Here is a 14,226-nt window from a genome sequence, read left to right on the forward strand (position 1 = left end):
GCTGCTCCCACTATCATTTGCAGGTCTTTTTTTTTTTTTTTTTTTTTTTTAAACAACATTAAATTTGCATCAGCGTGGATGGGAAAAAAGGCTGGCATATAACGGGAGAGGGGCTGAATTAATATTCATAAGCAACATACTGGAAGAATGCAGAAGGGGTGATTTGAGGGAGCTTGGAAAGGGAGAGGAGAGACAGACATCGGTACTCGAGACCTCCCGCGTAACACGCTCTGCTCTCCAGCAAGAATTGCAATGTCTCTTCCCCATCCACACTAAATATCGCCTGCTCTGAACAGCTTTTGGATTCCCCACTCCAGGGCACTCCGGGGAGGAAACTGTTTTGGCTGAGGTTGGGCAGGAGCAGGTGGCTCTCACCAGCTGTAAGTAATTTTGCTCTCGTTGGCACCACGGCGGTTCTTGGACTTCTCACGGTTCGTGTTCAGCGGGGAAGGGGGGATGGGGAGGGAGCAAACAAGTCCTCAGTGGTGTTTAACAGCATCCCAGGATTCAGGGCTGCCTCTTCCAAGCTGGCAGCTCCAGGCACAGAGCAGAAGCCACGGTGCCTCCAGAGGTGCCAGCACGGGGGGCAGCTTTGCTGGGGCTTCCCCTCCCTGCTGGGAGAGCATGTCAGCCCCGGCACAGCTGCCACTCCGGGGGGAAACCATCCTGCAAGGCAGATGTCAGCCCTGCAGAGGCAGGAAGAGGGAAGAGGAGCGTGGCTTATCACCAGGTGTGAGGGATCTCTCTGCAGATGGACTGTCCAGCATCAGGGCCTTTCAGAGAGCCCCAGCACACGTTCCTTTTCCTGCATCTGTGCTGCCACTTCTGCAGCCTCTGCATGTGATTGCCTACAGAAACAGGGGCTTCAGCTGGAAATTTCTGGGGCTGCTGATGCTGTGCAAAAGTGCAGTAGACAAATACTTCAATTATTACATTTAATGTCATATTTCATGAAAGAAAAGAAAGAAGAACCTGGATACCCATAAGTGTGATAATGCCATTATACTGTTTGTCTGAAGTTACTTTCATCTTCAGAAGCCATCTGAGAAATGAAAAGTTAAGCTTTGGAGCAGAAGAGTCAGCAGCTCTCTTCCCTTCTCCATTTCACAACAGAGGGAATTCAGGCTTGCTTGACCATCTCTTCTGGAAGAATTTTTTTTTTTTTAAAGTGCTTCAAATATCTTAAATCCCTCTCTTTTCTTTCAGCTATGAACCGTGAAACCCCTTACACCTGGAGTCAGAATTGGTTCCTTAACACTGCAACACATTCCTCTTGCATTCACTGACACACCCAGCAGTCCAGCCCTTCCTTTGGAATTCCTTTCATTTCCAAGTGGCACAAGTGTCATCAGATACTGTAGTGGTGCCACTCCAAACATGAACTTCACTCTCTGAACCAGCCTGGCAAATGCACTCCACAGTCATTTTTTCCCCCTCCAAGCTCACCTTTCCTCACCATTCCCAACAGACACATCCTCCTTGGCAAACATTAACACTTTGCTAATGAAGTTATCTCGTGATCTTTTATCATAACTGGTGTCTATTCTGCCATTTAACAACAACCTCTTTTATCTGCTGTGGTGGAGTCAATGCTATTAATGTTATGAAGTTCTATTACAGTATTAGCTAGAAATCTATTTACCCAGTGCTCTCCACTGATGCACAGGTAAGCATCTGCCTCTGTGATGAAGAGCAATGTTATATAGGTCACTGGATAAAATGAACAGCTAAAACATTCCTAACAAATACCCAAGAAATCGCTTTCTCTTCATCTGCAGGCAACTGATTTTCACAGATTTTTTCCCATAAATCCTTTTGATGCTACACAGTATGGCCAAGTCCATTGATACTACAAGCCAACCTTGACTTTGTCCCCAAAGCACACTCAGGAAAGCAAAGAGATCTGCTGGAACACCCTCCATTGGGCAGCAAAGACAGCCAGGAAGCTCCTCAGGAATGCAAAGTGCCCAGATCCGATTGCACGAGTCAAAGGGCTGCTCATCACGGACATGAGGGCCTCAAACCATTGCGTGGCACCCACAGCTCCCTGTGGGAGGGAGGGTTCACCACATCAAGTGAGATGAGATTGCAGGAGGTGAACAAGCTACTTCAGCTGAATGCACATTAACCCTCAGGTGGAGCACAGATGAAAATATTTGCCCTATTTTTTTTTTTTAATGATTTACCATTGCTAAAGGAGAGACCATCAAAACCCTTGACTTCCTAATGGTCCGAGAACAGCAATAACCTAATAATCTTTTTCTTATGGACCAAGTACTCCCAAATATTTATAACGAACCATTACAGCATGCACTGCAACTTTACAAGCCTTCATCTAATTACTTCCACTGAAACAAACACACAGATCTTCCAGCTCGGAGCTGCCACACGCACAGACTCTCTGAGCACCAAGCCCTCAGCAACCTTCCTCTGATGGACACTTTTTTTTCCAGGAAATGACACAGAGACATAGGTAAAAGGTGATTTAGATAGACTGCTGTGTCACAAATTGTCAGGATCTGATTTAAAGACCTTGCCTTTGTCAAGAAAGACAGTTGGGTGTCTGCTTTAAAGAAGTACTGGGAATATTTTCATCAAAGGTTTGAATTGAAAAACAGTGGGAGGTAAATATCTGAGATGTTGCCAAGAAAGACCGCTATATCCGTGCAATTACCATTAACAGGGGACAGCAGTGGTTCAATGAAGTAATTCAATCTGGTGTCCTACATTTTATCAGACAGCAATTTTGAGTTCTGACATAAAAGGCTGAGAAAGAGGATTGGACTCTTTTCTGTGAAATTCAGCCTTAATTCTTGCAATCAGGAGATGTGTTCTCTGCTCCAGGTACAAGCCTACTATCCCTCCAAGGGACTCAAAAGAAGAATAACCTAATATTCACCTTAACACCGCTCATTCACACAGGAACAAGTCATACTTTGGGCAAGTTTGGGAACTGAGTGCCTGCAGTACTACAGGAGTGTTTTCCTCCCAACTCAACTACCTCAGTATTTCCTTACTTGCAACTTTTGCCAGGAGAAAAAGCCCTGCTGTTTAAAAAAATTAAACAATATGATGGAGCCTAAATTAGTAAATGCATTCTTCCAAAATATAAGAGAGGGAGAGATGGTATTTCTCAGAAAATGGTAACATGAAAAGCTTGTGGAAGCCTCCACCAGAATAACACCATCACAAAGCTTCTCCTCCTCTCTCATCCATCCATGGTGCACTCTCCTAGTTCCTGAGAGGCTTCTCCATTCTCTCTCTCCACATAACCCTGTCAGTCAGTCAAATGACCGTGCTGGTGGTTTCCAAGGTCCCCAAGTTTGCACAGCAGCTCTGGCAGGCAGAGCTGGACAGCCCAGGGCGCCCGTGCTGGGGCACAGGAGGAGCTTCACCCCATCCCCACACTGCACCCATCCAAACAAGCACCTCAAACCCCTTCTCCAGGGAAATCACCAGACTTTATCCCCTTAACTCCTCTCTGCCACAATGCTTTTTGCCATAACCCCTTTCTGTATGAGTGTCCTGGTCTACAAATTCTTGTGTTATGCCACACAGAGATCTTTGCAAGGTTTCCCTGTTATTTTAACAGCACACAGGCAAAAATGTTAATTTAATGGTTTTCTGAGGAAAATCTCACCACAAACAATAACACCATCAGATAATTTGCATCAGAAACAGTCCAGTGTTGCTCTTTCCACTTGGCCTACAAACAGATTCCGCCAAGTTCCAAATTTAACAAAAAAAGAACAAACTGGCTCTTGTGTTGCAGAGAATGTGGCCAGCCCCCTTTAAACATGAACAAAGCCAGGGCTCACTGAAGCACTCCCTCAGGGACTGCATATCCCTTCTCTTGTCATGAAACAGTACAGAATCTCCTCTGGAGACCCAACACTGTCTTTGCTCCCCAATATTAAACACACAATACAGCCAGCGCTATTCTCCTTTAATGATCTGAAACTGAGACCCTTGGAAGATGAAGGCTCTCTATGTGACAGCTTAACTGCTTGCAATCAAACTAATTTGCTGTAGGATGACCTGAAATGAGTTTAAAAGCACCATAATGCATGTTTAGCAATCAGTGAAGCAATACTTTATTATTCAGGTTCACATCTGCAATTCCTGTCACATGTTACCACAAAGAGGGGGGAACACAAAAAAATAATTATTTTGCTTTGCAAGAGCTGATGAGCAAATCATAAGCCACAAGTAACATGGGCCATTAGAGACCAAACTTAGAGTGACAGCAAATCATAAGCCTTTCTGCTACTTAAAGAAATCTTATAACGGCCAGAAGAAGAAATTATATAATAAAAAACTTGCTTGTAAATGATAATGTCTTGATTTTTCTAAATTGATTTTTGCTGGAAAAAATTTATTAAGGAAGTTCATGTGAAATACCAGGATTTTAAACTGTAAATGATGCTAACAACAACTTTCAACATCTCCCTTTCTGCCAGTAACAAAAGTTGGAGACCCTTCTGACAAATAATAGAGTTTTATATCACCCCTCCAAATACATAAAATGTCTTATTTCCTTCCTTTCTCCCTTTCTTTCTTCATGCTCTCTCCATTCATCACACTTGTTATCCTTGGGAAGAAGATGACTCCATGGAGAACCACACACAGAAGCAGAAGGAAAAGGGACCAACAAGCTGAAAATACTTGGTGAAAGAAAAACCCCCAATGGAATGACACAGGAGGGCAAAACTGAGGCCAAACTATTACAGACAGCACAGAACTGCTGAGCTGTGAGAGCTACAGCAGGTCTTAGCTGGGACATTTTAGCTCAGCACTGCTTGGGGATATCGTCTCCTGAATCACCAAATGTATCTGGGAGCTGTCCCAAAGAAATTAAAGTTATTAAAGAAATTTCACCGGAAATACCCCCACTCCTGCTCTTGCTCTTCTTGCTTTGCTGGTCATGTTGTTTGCAAACTCTTTAATGAGTCTCAGTTCTCCCTAGGAACAGCAGTATAGTTTATAAATGCTAAAATTAATAGACCTGAGGTAGATTTTATTACGTGCAATGTATTTAGTTGGCACTGATGATGCCTCCCTTACAGCAGCTGTTACAACAAACTGCATTTTCAATGTCTCCTGGAAAACAAAGCACAACACCTAAAAGATTTCAGATGAAGAAACACCAGGTTTCCTGGTCTCATTGCACCACACCAAATCTGCACCAAGGAGGGCTGCAAACACTAATGAGTAATTACAGTCCACAGAGAGATTTCTACTGGGGATCTTGTCCACTTTTCTTGAATCTGAATTTACTATCAGAAAATTCATAACCTCTATTGTCAGCTTCACTTCTGCAAAGAATGGGCACATGGAGAATTTAAAGTGGAGCTAAAATGGATTTCAATATACCCTTCACAATAATAGTTGGTAAAACTAATTACAGTGAGAAAATTGAAGATCATTCATTACCCGACTAAGCAAATTAGGATTCGTTAACAATGATTTATAGTGCCAAACACAGGATAACAAGGATTGTCTTTTCAACTCTAGTTACAGGGGACATGACAGTTTATGGTGTGGTGCCATCCCAACAGCCTTTGTAGACCCCACAGTATTTCAGAGGGATACACACTTTTATATAAGCAAAATACACTTAAATGCACTAAAAATAACTGAGCAGTTTAACCTACTTGCAAGAACAACAGTTCTTTGTTTACCAACACCACTGTGCACATGATGTGGAGTACAGTACCTCACCCCTTCTGCAGCTTGGATTTATTAAACCTCTTCCAAATGATACCTTTGATCCAATTGTCTCTCTCCTGTGGAAGCTGACGGGTCCCTGCTGGACTGTTCTAACGTGGAACCTCTTAACACGCTCTCACCTTCAGAGGCAACAGCCCCACAAACCTGACCACCTCAAGGGACACAGCACAGGCTCCTCAGGACCACTGCCAGGGCACATGGACCAGGCAAGGAGGGCAAATCTACTCTTTGAATGTGCTGGTGTAACTAATTCCACATTTGTTCTGTAAGGCAACATCTGGGGTGAAAATGCCCCCCATTGCACGGGGCAGTATCTGCCCTTTTCTAGCCCAAACACTGCTTTTCCATCATCTCCACACTAAACACCACTGGTGCTCCCCTTATTCTCCTTGGGACGAGTTTTTAGAGCTCTGAGTAATGTAATGCAACATTGCACAACCCAGTGTCCCAGTGGCCTGCTGTAACCACACAAACATCTGCTGAGCTGAACCCACCCAGGGCCAGACTGCACAGCACAACTGATTAGCCAGACCCTCTGGGAATATGTGCACGATTTATGTTAGTCTGAGTCACCAGCCCATGTGCAAAGCACAGTTTTTAGTCTTTCTTTCTTTTTTTTTTTTTTTTTTTAAGGTGGAGCAAGAGCATTGTTTGGAAAAGAAGGGTCAGAGGAGTCTTACTCTGCCTTCCCAATATTATTTCCATCACCAGCTCATTAACAAATTTTATCTAGTTTTGAAAAATCCACAAACTCTCTGCATTTGGTGGGGCAGGGGGGGAAGCAGCAACCTGCTAACCAAAAATAAGTATTAAATAAAGGAACAGAAAAGCCTCAGAAATTGCCACAAAGACTCAAGAAGCAGACCCGTGCAGGAAATGGAGATAAGTTGCCATAAACAGGAAAACTCTGCAATTGTCAAAGGACTTGACAGTCTTGGGAATAGGTTTGTTGTTTAGAAGGAAAACACTCAGCTACAGGTTTGGATTTCTTCTCTGTTGTGGGTTGCAAACCAATGAACCACTCTATCTTTCAATGTGAATTTGGCTGGGTGGAAGATACATAAATGAGCAAAAATCATTCTTCAAAGCCAGATAAGAGAAAAAGCTTTACTGTTATACAAATTCCAATCATATTCTAAAGCAACTCAACCCCCAGAAATCTTAAGGCAGCTGGACAACATTACAAACTCACATAATTCAAACAGCTTTTCCTTTAAAGTTAAAAAGATTGTGATTTTTCTCTAAAATTCTAACTTCTAATTTCCAATTGTCTGATCTGACTTCTTGATGAGACGTAATCTACCTTATAGTCTGCCTTTGATGAGAGACAATGACAATTTGCAATGCAAAAAAAATATCAAAGACAACTGGGAGATTTCCCAGGAAGTATTCAGTTGTGATTTCTTAGGGTGCAACAATATTAACAGCATGTCTAGATTTTTTTTCATATACACCAGTCATAGACTGGACTGATCCGAAAGCAAACAGTAAAGTTGGGCCAGTTGGAGTCCTGTAACATAGGTGGCTTGGGGAGAGGAAACTCAGAACAGGGATGCTGCAGTTGAGGCAAAAGACAGGGGAGAATTAGAGTGATTTTTACCTGTGTCTCTTCTTTTCTGACTACTGACCTAATAATATGCAAAAAGGATGGGGAAAGTGTCTCCTCTGACAAGGAGCACCGAGACAGAGGAAACAGATTCCAACAACAGCAAAACTGTCTATTCAACAAAATCTGCTGAACACACCAACACTTGTGATAGAAGTAAAAGAGGGTGGTTACTCACTGAAGACCAAACTTGTTGGGGTGTTTAGAACTCCCTGACAGCCCTGCACCATTAACACTCCACCAGTGGTCACTCCTCCTGTCCCCTTTGCTGAAGGGATCTCATTACAAAGTCTGTTTAATCAGTGGCAGTTCCATCACCCCAGCTGGGGGTGGGTTAGGCTGAATCACCTGATGGAGATTCCCAACCCTCTCCATTGCCTTCCTGGGGAAGGTGGGGAGTCAAAGCAGGCTGTGGGAATGCCCTCCCCTGAGCACGGGCATTTTAACTTCACCGACTGCTTTTCAAGGAGCACTAACATAAAACCAACTCACAGAATTCACTCTCCAACTCTGCCATTCAGAAATTTACCTACTTACTGTATATAATCAGGTAATCAGCCTTTACCACCACTGAAAGTGCATAATGAATTCCTAGGATGGAGCTATCGTAGAGATATTAGAGAAACGATTTTGTGTTACTGGGAAGTGTCAGCTTTATAAATGTTTCCTAAAACACTCAGTGATCTCAGGAGACTCTCTACAGACTCTCATGATCCAAAAGGCATTTCAGCTTTGCTGTAGCATGCACAGCATCCACAAACATCGTAGACACATGACCCACCACCCCTCAAACCTGCGTGCCTGGCAAAAGCATGGTTCTCAAAGCAGATTCCACGCTGAACAAGCGTTATCTCTGTGCTATGTAACATGGCCTAAGCACACAAGGAGTCCATCAATACTTGGATTTAAACAGCAAATAAATGCTACTTAATCCGTACCTCAGTGTTCACTCATTCCTGAATAAAACCTGCTTCCATGTGCAGTCGATGTCCATCAGCGCATTTTAACTTACCTGGTTCCTTTGTTTCCTTTGGTGAGCTGCAGTATGTACATAGTATTTCATAGCCCGATGTACATCACATGTGGAATAATTTCCAAAGGCAAAAGCTTTGTTATTATCTATTCAACTAGATGTTATTTTTTCTTTCTTTGAGATCGGTGACCCCTGTTTTGATGTTCTGGGTTAACACTAAACACAAAAACTAACAGTCTGTTCTAGTTAAAAGCTTTGGAAAAAAGAAGTCAATTCAAGTGCATATCCTTTTGCACTTTGATAGTGCAATAATTACATTTATCAGAAACACATGCTAATTGGATCATTCTGGAGCATTTTTCTCATTGTCTGGTACCGCAAAACACATCTGGGTTTTATTTGCCCCATGTAAGTTAATAAGGGTACTGACTTCTTTAAAACAATAAGCAAGATAATCCTAAAAACAATTTTTCCAAAGTGAAAAGGGAGGAAAAAAAAACCCTCCATGTTTCCTCCAAGACCGTGTAAGTGTAAAAACAGCTTTAAGATAGAGACTGAAGGACATTTTCCACCTTCTTATCTATTAGTGAAGAAAGAAAAAGGAAGTTAAAGAAATCTGAATACTGTGAGTAGAGACAAGAAACAGCACAGTTAAACGTATTAATGGCACCTAACAAGGGATGTCTCCCCCACCAACACAGATCCAAATTAGAATGATTTGAAGTGCCAATACATTGGCCCTAGAAGATGTCAAGCTTCTTCTTGTTACTAAATCCCTCACTCGGGAGAGCTGGAAACTTTCAAGCTCTCCGTTGGAGCATAGGGGATGTTGACACCTTCCAGATTTTCACTTTACTGGACCAACCCACAGACAGTATGGTGCAGGGAACAGCAGATGGCTTGTCTTCTGTTACCTCTGCTGCCTAAAGATGAAGCTGAGCACCGCTCTCAAACCATGCATATTCAGCTCTCGCTGCAAGGAGAACAAGGCTTATTTATATATACATAGATATGTTTCAGTCCTTCAGCCCATATTATATTTGTCCCATTCCAGAGCATGTCTATATATGTTCATATGATTTGAATTTTCCCAGACAAAGGAAAGCAATTCCCTCTGAACTATGGAAAGACACTCGAGTTTGAGCTTTAATGCAAAAAATAAATGTTGAGCCATTTGATACCATTTTTTTCCATTCATCCCCTCCCTCTTAAAAATACAAGTGACACAAACCAGGGAAAGTGCTGAAAACAAGGAAAGCAGTTTTGTTTTTCTGTTTCACAACTTACCTTACAGTGATCTGGGCTTTGGTTTAATTAGAACAACGACCACCAAGCTTTTTCAGTTGGTGCTGCTCTGGTCACACCTCACCACCAGCACTGTGAACGTTCCTTTGGTGCACAAATCCAAGGTAAATCCAGCAGGACACAGCATTTCTCCAGGTATTAAGCAATTTTTGTGCTTGCATTTTATGCTTTGCAGGTGAGGTCACACTTACACAGTCTAATCACATAACTTTCTTACAGGATCATCGACCTCTATGACAAAAGACTAAATTCACCATGTACTAATAGAAGAAAATTACTCTCTGGGAATCTGACAAGAGAGCAACAAAGTTTTTCCATGGTGTAATTGAATACCATATCGTTTCATTTTCCCCAGAGTGTGATGAAAAGATAGAAACAGGCTTTGATTACGCTGTTAACCTCACAGAGCAACGCAGGACAAGGCTCACTGCATTTTACCCACCTGGTTTTGGACATTCATAAAGCTCTGCTTCCCTTACAGCTTTATCAAGGCAGAAAAGATGTGTTTTGAGGATACAGCATAAGTTACAAGTGAAACGGGGTATAAGCAATTCAAATACAAACCTTGGAAGAAAATAAACAGTGCATTGGATTGACTGGAAAACATTTTTTTACTGCCAAACTTAACTGTGCAAGTAAAAGGCATATTGATGAACGGGGGAATAAACAGATAGAAAGGTATATAGACTGTTAAATCAATGGGGGCATGCAAATAAATCACAACCCCCCCAAAAATGTTCGATTTTCAAACCAGCTGGTGCCTGATCCACTTTTCAGGACATAAAATGTAAATCTGGCATAAATAAAAGCACAGCTGCAAATCCCAAGAGTGTCCATGAGACCAGGGGGCTTTTAAGCAACAGGTAGAAATCATTGTGTCCCATTCTCTGGCCTGTGGTACAAGGAGATGAGGCAAGACTGGTGTAATGGGCTCCTTAAAATCCACGAATCAACAAGAATTGCTACAAGGGGAAAATCAAGATCCTGCCATCTCAGATTAGAGAGCTGGTAAGACCACGGTTCATTTTATTTGCTCTAATTGTGTAAATTAAATACTGCTGGAATTTATGTAGTAATTAATTAGCTCAGGAAAACACCGTGTTGGAAATGTGACTTCAAGTGCATTTGTGGAGGAAGAAATAACAAAGGTACGTTAAGCTACGGGCCAGAGTGGGGCTGGGGGCTTAGTCCTATTTCCACACACTGAGGCACTTTTGTCTGAGGAGGAAGCTATGCTGTTCAGAGGCACACCTGTGAAAGTTGAGATACACTTACAAAGTAGCCTGTTCCCAAGCTGGAAGGAGCTGAGCTCTGCAATAAAACACAAAGACAAAGTGGAAAGTCAGTGATGGTTTTTAACACGTTCCAATCCACACAGCTCATTACCAGCCCTTTCCAAGCTTTTCATCACTACATCACAGCACCAATGTGCTGCCCCTTGTCATCTGCTACTGAAACAAACACGCTGTTGCTTAATTTTTCCCTTTACATCTCTCAACGACTCTGAGATGGTAACGTGCTATTTACTGAATTCCAAGCTTCTGCGGTCGACGTAATTGCCAATTTATTTGACAGGCAGCTGGGTAATGAATTAATGATGGCATTTCGCCCTGCACTGAGACTAAACAGACACTCATCAACCAGCCTCCCTGACATGCTGACATTCAATGCCCTGGACTCCAGCTACTCAGCTTCGTGGCCACAAAGGGGCAGGCGGGAGGGGGAGAAGGAAAAAAAAAAGTAGACTGGCTTCAAAACAAAAAGCCCGGTGGGTTTGGATGACTTTTTCAGTGTATGACCTGTTTGCCAATTTATTCCCGAAAGGCCCTGGTTAGTACACACATAGTGCTTTTCTAAAATGAGACATTTTGTAAACATAATTAGTAGTCTGAAATGTAAAGAACGCGTGGGCACAGAGAAGCCGCTTCAGTCAATGTGCCATTTCCTGGAGAATGCAGACACTACAATTTCCCATTTGGACGTCCACATTGTTTGACAAACCAAGGACTTAGAAAGAAAAGGAAAACACAAGCAGCAAACATCTACAGTGTGAAAGAGATTTCAAAACTCAAACTCATAAAAATAAGTGAAACTGGTATTATTACCATGGGAAATAATCGAATGGTTTAAATGCTTTAAACAAAAAACCATCATGAAATTCAGTTTAAGTGGGGCACGATCACAACCTCTACATTCACAGGAATTAAGGAGATAAAGGGTTTTGTTTCATTAGTTTTTCATCTAAACAATGGGGATTACACAGCAGGTTCTCTTAGAGACACAGGGAGACACTGAAACATCTCAGTCCTAATCCAGGTCACTGCCTGTTCCACTGCAGGGTGGGTGAACAGTTGCCAGCGCTCCTGCCCGCAGAGTCGATGGACAAGGAAGCAAAAAGCAGAGGACCATTCTCTAGTGAGCACTGAGACAACCAGTTTGTAACTCCTGTAGCTCAATTCCCATTTCTGTTCCTCAGCACAAGCTCACTTTCAGTAATGCCACAGCTCAGGGATAACCAGGAACTGCAGAGGGGCCCGACCAGCCTGGGAAAACCACTGGAAAGACCAACAATTGTCATCACTTCATCCCTGTTCTGAGACACTTCTGCAGGGCACCCCAACACAGATCTGCAGTGAACAGGTCTGGTTATCAGCCTGCAAGGGGAGCTCCACAGAAACAAAGAAATTCCAAAGTCCTCCTGTCCCCACTCTTGCTGTTCTGGAGCCTCAAGTTCTCTCTACCACCATCACCCACAGCAAGGCCCACCTGGCCCAGTGGCAATGCCCCTGACAGTGCTCTGCTCAAGAATGGGCACTGCAGATCTGGGAACACATGGCCATGAGGCCCCAGGGCTCAACAACTGCTCTGCTTTCCTCAGTGTCGCTGGAACCATTCTCTGTGCTGGGAATAACCTGCTCACCACCACAGCCCCGGTCACTGCCCAGCCTGGCTGCTGTTCCCAGCTGGGAAGTGCCCTCCATGGGCCACCAGGCCCTGGATTTGGGAGCCTGTGGCCTCCCTGGTGCAGCTCTGCAGCCCCTGGCAGTGAGTGCAGTGCAGCACACTCCAGTATCAAACACATCCACGTTCCTGGCAGAGCACTCCACAAAGCCTGCCTTGCTCCTCACTCAGCCTGCTTTCTGCCTCGTGCCATTTTTCATTCTTTTAATCTAAGCTAGAGAGATCTGCCCACAAGTACAACACGTGCAATCATTATAACCACTTTTGTTTCAGCTATGTACAGATGCCAAGCGAGTCCCACTCTTTCACTCACAATTTTTAAAACTTACTTTACTGGCTGAAAGCTCCAAAGTTTGCCTTCTGCATCTGTGTGTAATTTTTGTCTGCTTTCTATTCCAAGTTTTGGAAGGATCAAGTATCAAAACAAAACAATAAAATGGAAGAAAAAAAGAATAAGCAAACAAAATATTTCCCACTGAATATTTTCATTCCTTCAAAAGCAATGTTGCAATGGCTATGGGAGGACAGTAGAAACATAGCAGTCAAATGACTTTCACTGAACAACTGTGCATTTTCAGGGAATTTGAGTTTGCTGGATGGAAATATAGCCCTTCACACATTGCATGCTGCATATGGAGAGTACAGTTTGCAAACTCTTTTTAATTGAAGTACAAAAGACTGTGCTGCACATGCATGGATGACTATCAGCTGTGTGTGAACTGTGTGTTGACAGAGCACAAAGGCTGAAGCGAGGGCTATGCAAGAGACAACTTCTCACCTTTTGGGTAACTCCCAATAGCGAAAGGATCCCACTACCCAGTGCCCAGCCTGGGTACCAACTGCACAAGCATCTTTACAAGCCCATGCTGAGTCGAGATCCTGCACTGGATGGTTCTACATCTCTTATATAAAGTGTGCCTATAATAGAGGTAATGGTTTCACTTTCCGAAACCCTTTGCAAAATAGGACATCAGATATACTGCTTGATATTCACACAACCACCAGCAGAAGCCTGCATTAGGTGCCCATCAGCAAAACACACTTGCTTAAAATTAACATGGTTTTGGTTTTGTTATTTTTCTTCTGGGGTTTTTTTGTTTTCTTTTTCTTTTTCTTTTTTTTTTTTTTTTGGTTTTGTTTCCTTCCTTTCTTAGAGAGAAGAACTTTGGCCCAGAAGCAAAAATGTAGTAACCCTCATGTAAGCATTAGTTTATTGTGTACCAAAGAAAATTACATCCTTGAGGTCTTGGAAGGCACAGTTATACCCATTTTGCATATATATTGTGCATTACTTGGGGAGCTGGGTGGGGAGAAAGGCTGTGTTGTACATATTTGTTCTGGCTATTGTTTATGCAGGTCTGACTGAATGAAGGAACAGTGGGTATCATTTCAATTTCTGATGTCAACATCAAATTACTTATTTAATTTCATGCCTGGCGAAGCATTGTATAGCTACACGCAGAATCATTTCACTTCATTTGTTATGCTGTGTTTTCTTGGCGATTGGCTTGCCTTCCAACTGACAGCTTTAATTACGACATGAATTTGATTGCACTGCCGAGGAATTAACATAATGCAACAAAGCATTTAAGCACCCAACCTTAGACACACAAACACACACATACACACCCTGGCAAACACACACACACAC

The 14,226-nt window shown here is 42.8% G+C and overlaps 1 protein-coding gene across 1 annotated transcript in view; it reads right to left on the reverse strand.

Moving 5' to 3' along the window:
* The window catches only part of LOC114068240 (autism susceptibility gene 2 protein-like), a gene marked incomplete at its 5' end in the record, with an annotated part of 198,374 nt that overhangs the window by 36,378 nt on the left and 147,770 nt on the right, over positions 1 to 14,226 (reverse strand). The window contains one exon of the mRNA XM_027904193.1: positions 10,890 to 10,925. Coding sequence (XP_027759994.1) covers positions 10,890 to 10,925 — 36 coding nt within the window. The remainder of the gene's footprint in view (positions 1 to 10,889; positions 10,926 to 14,226) is intronic.

The sequence above is a fragment of the Empidonax traillii genome, unplaced genomic scaffold, assembly GCF_003031625.1.
Source record: "Empidonax traillii isolate 1590-97213 ecotype Southwest subspecies unplaced genomic scaffold, ASM303162v1 scaffold1018:size752740, whole genome shotgun sequence".
In the NCBI taxonomy this organism is placed as follows: Eukaryota; Metazoa; Chordata; class Aves; order Passeriformes; family Tyrannidae; genus Empidonax; species Empidonax traillii.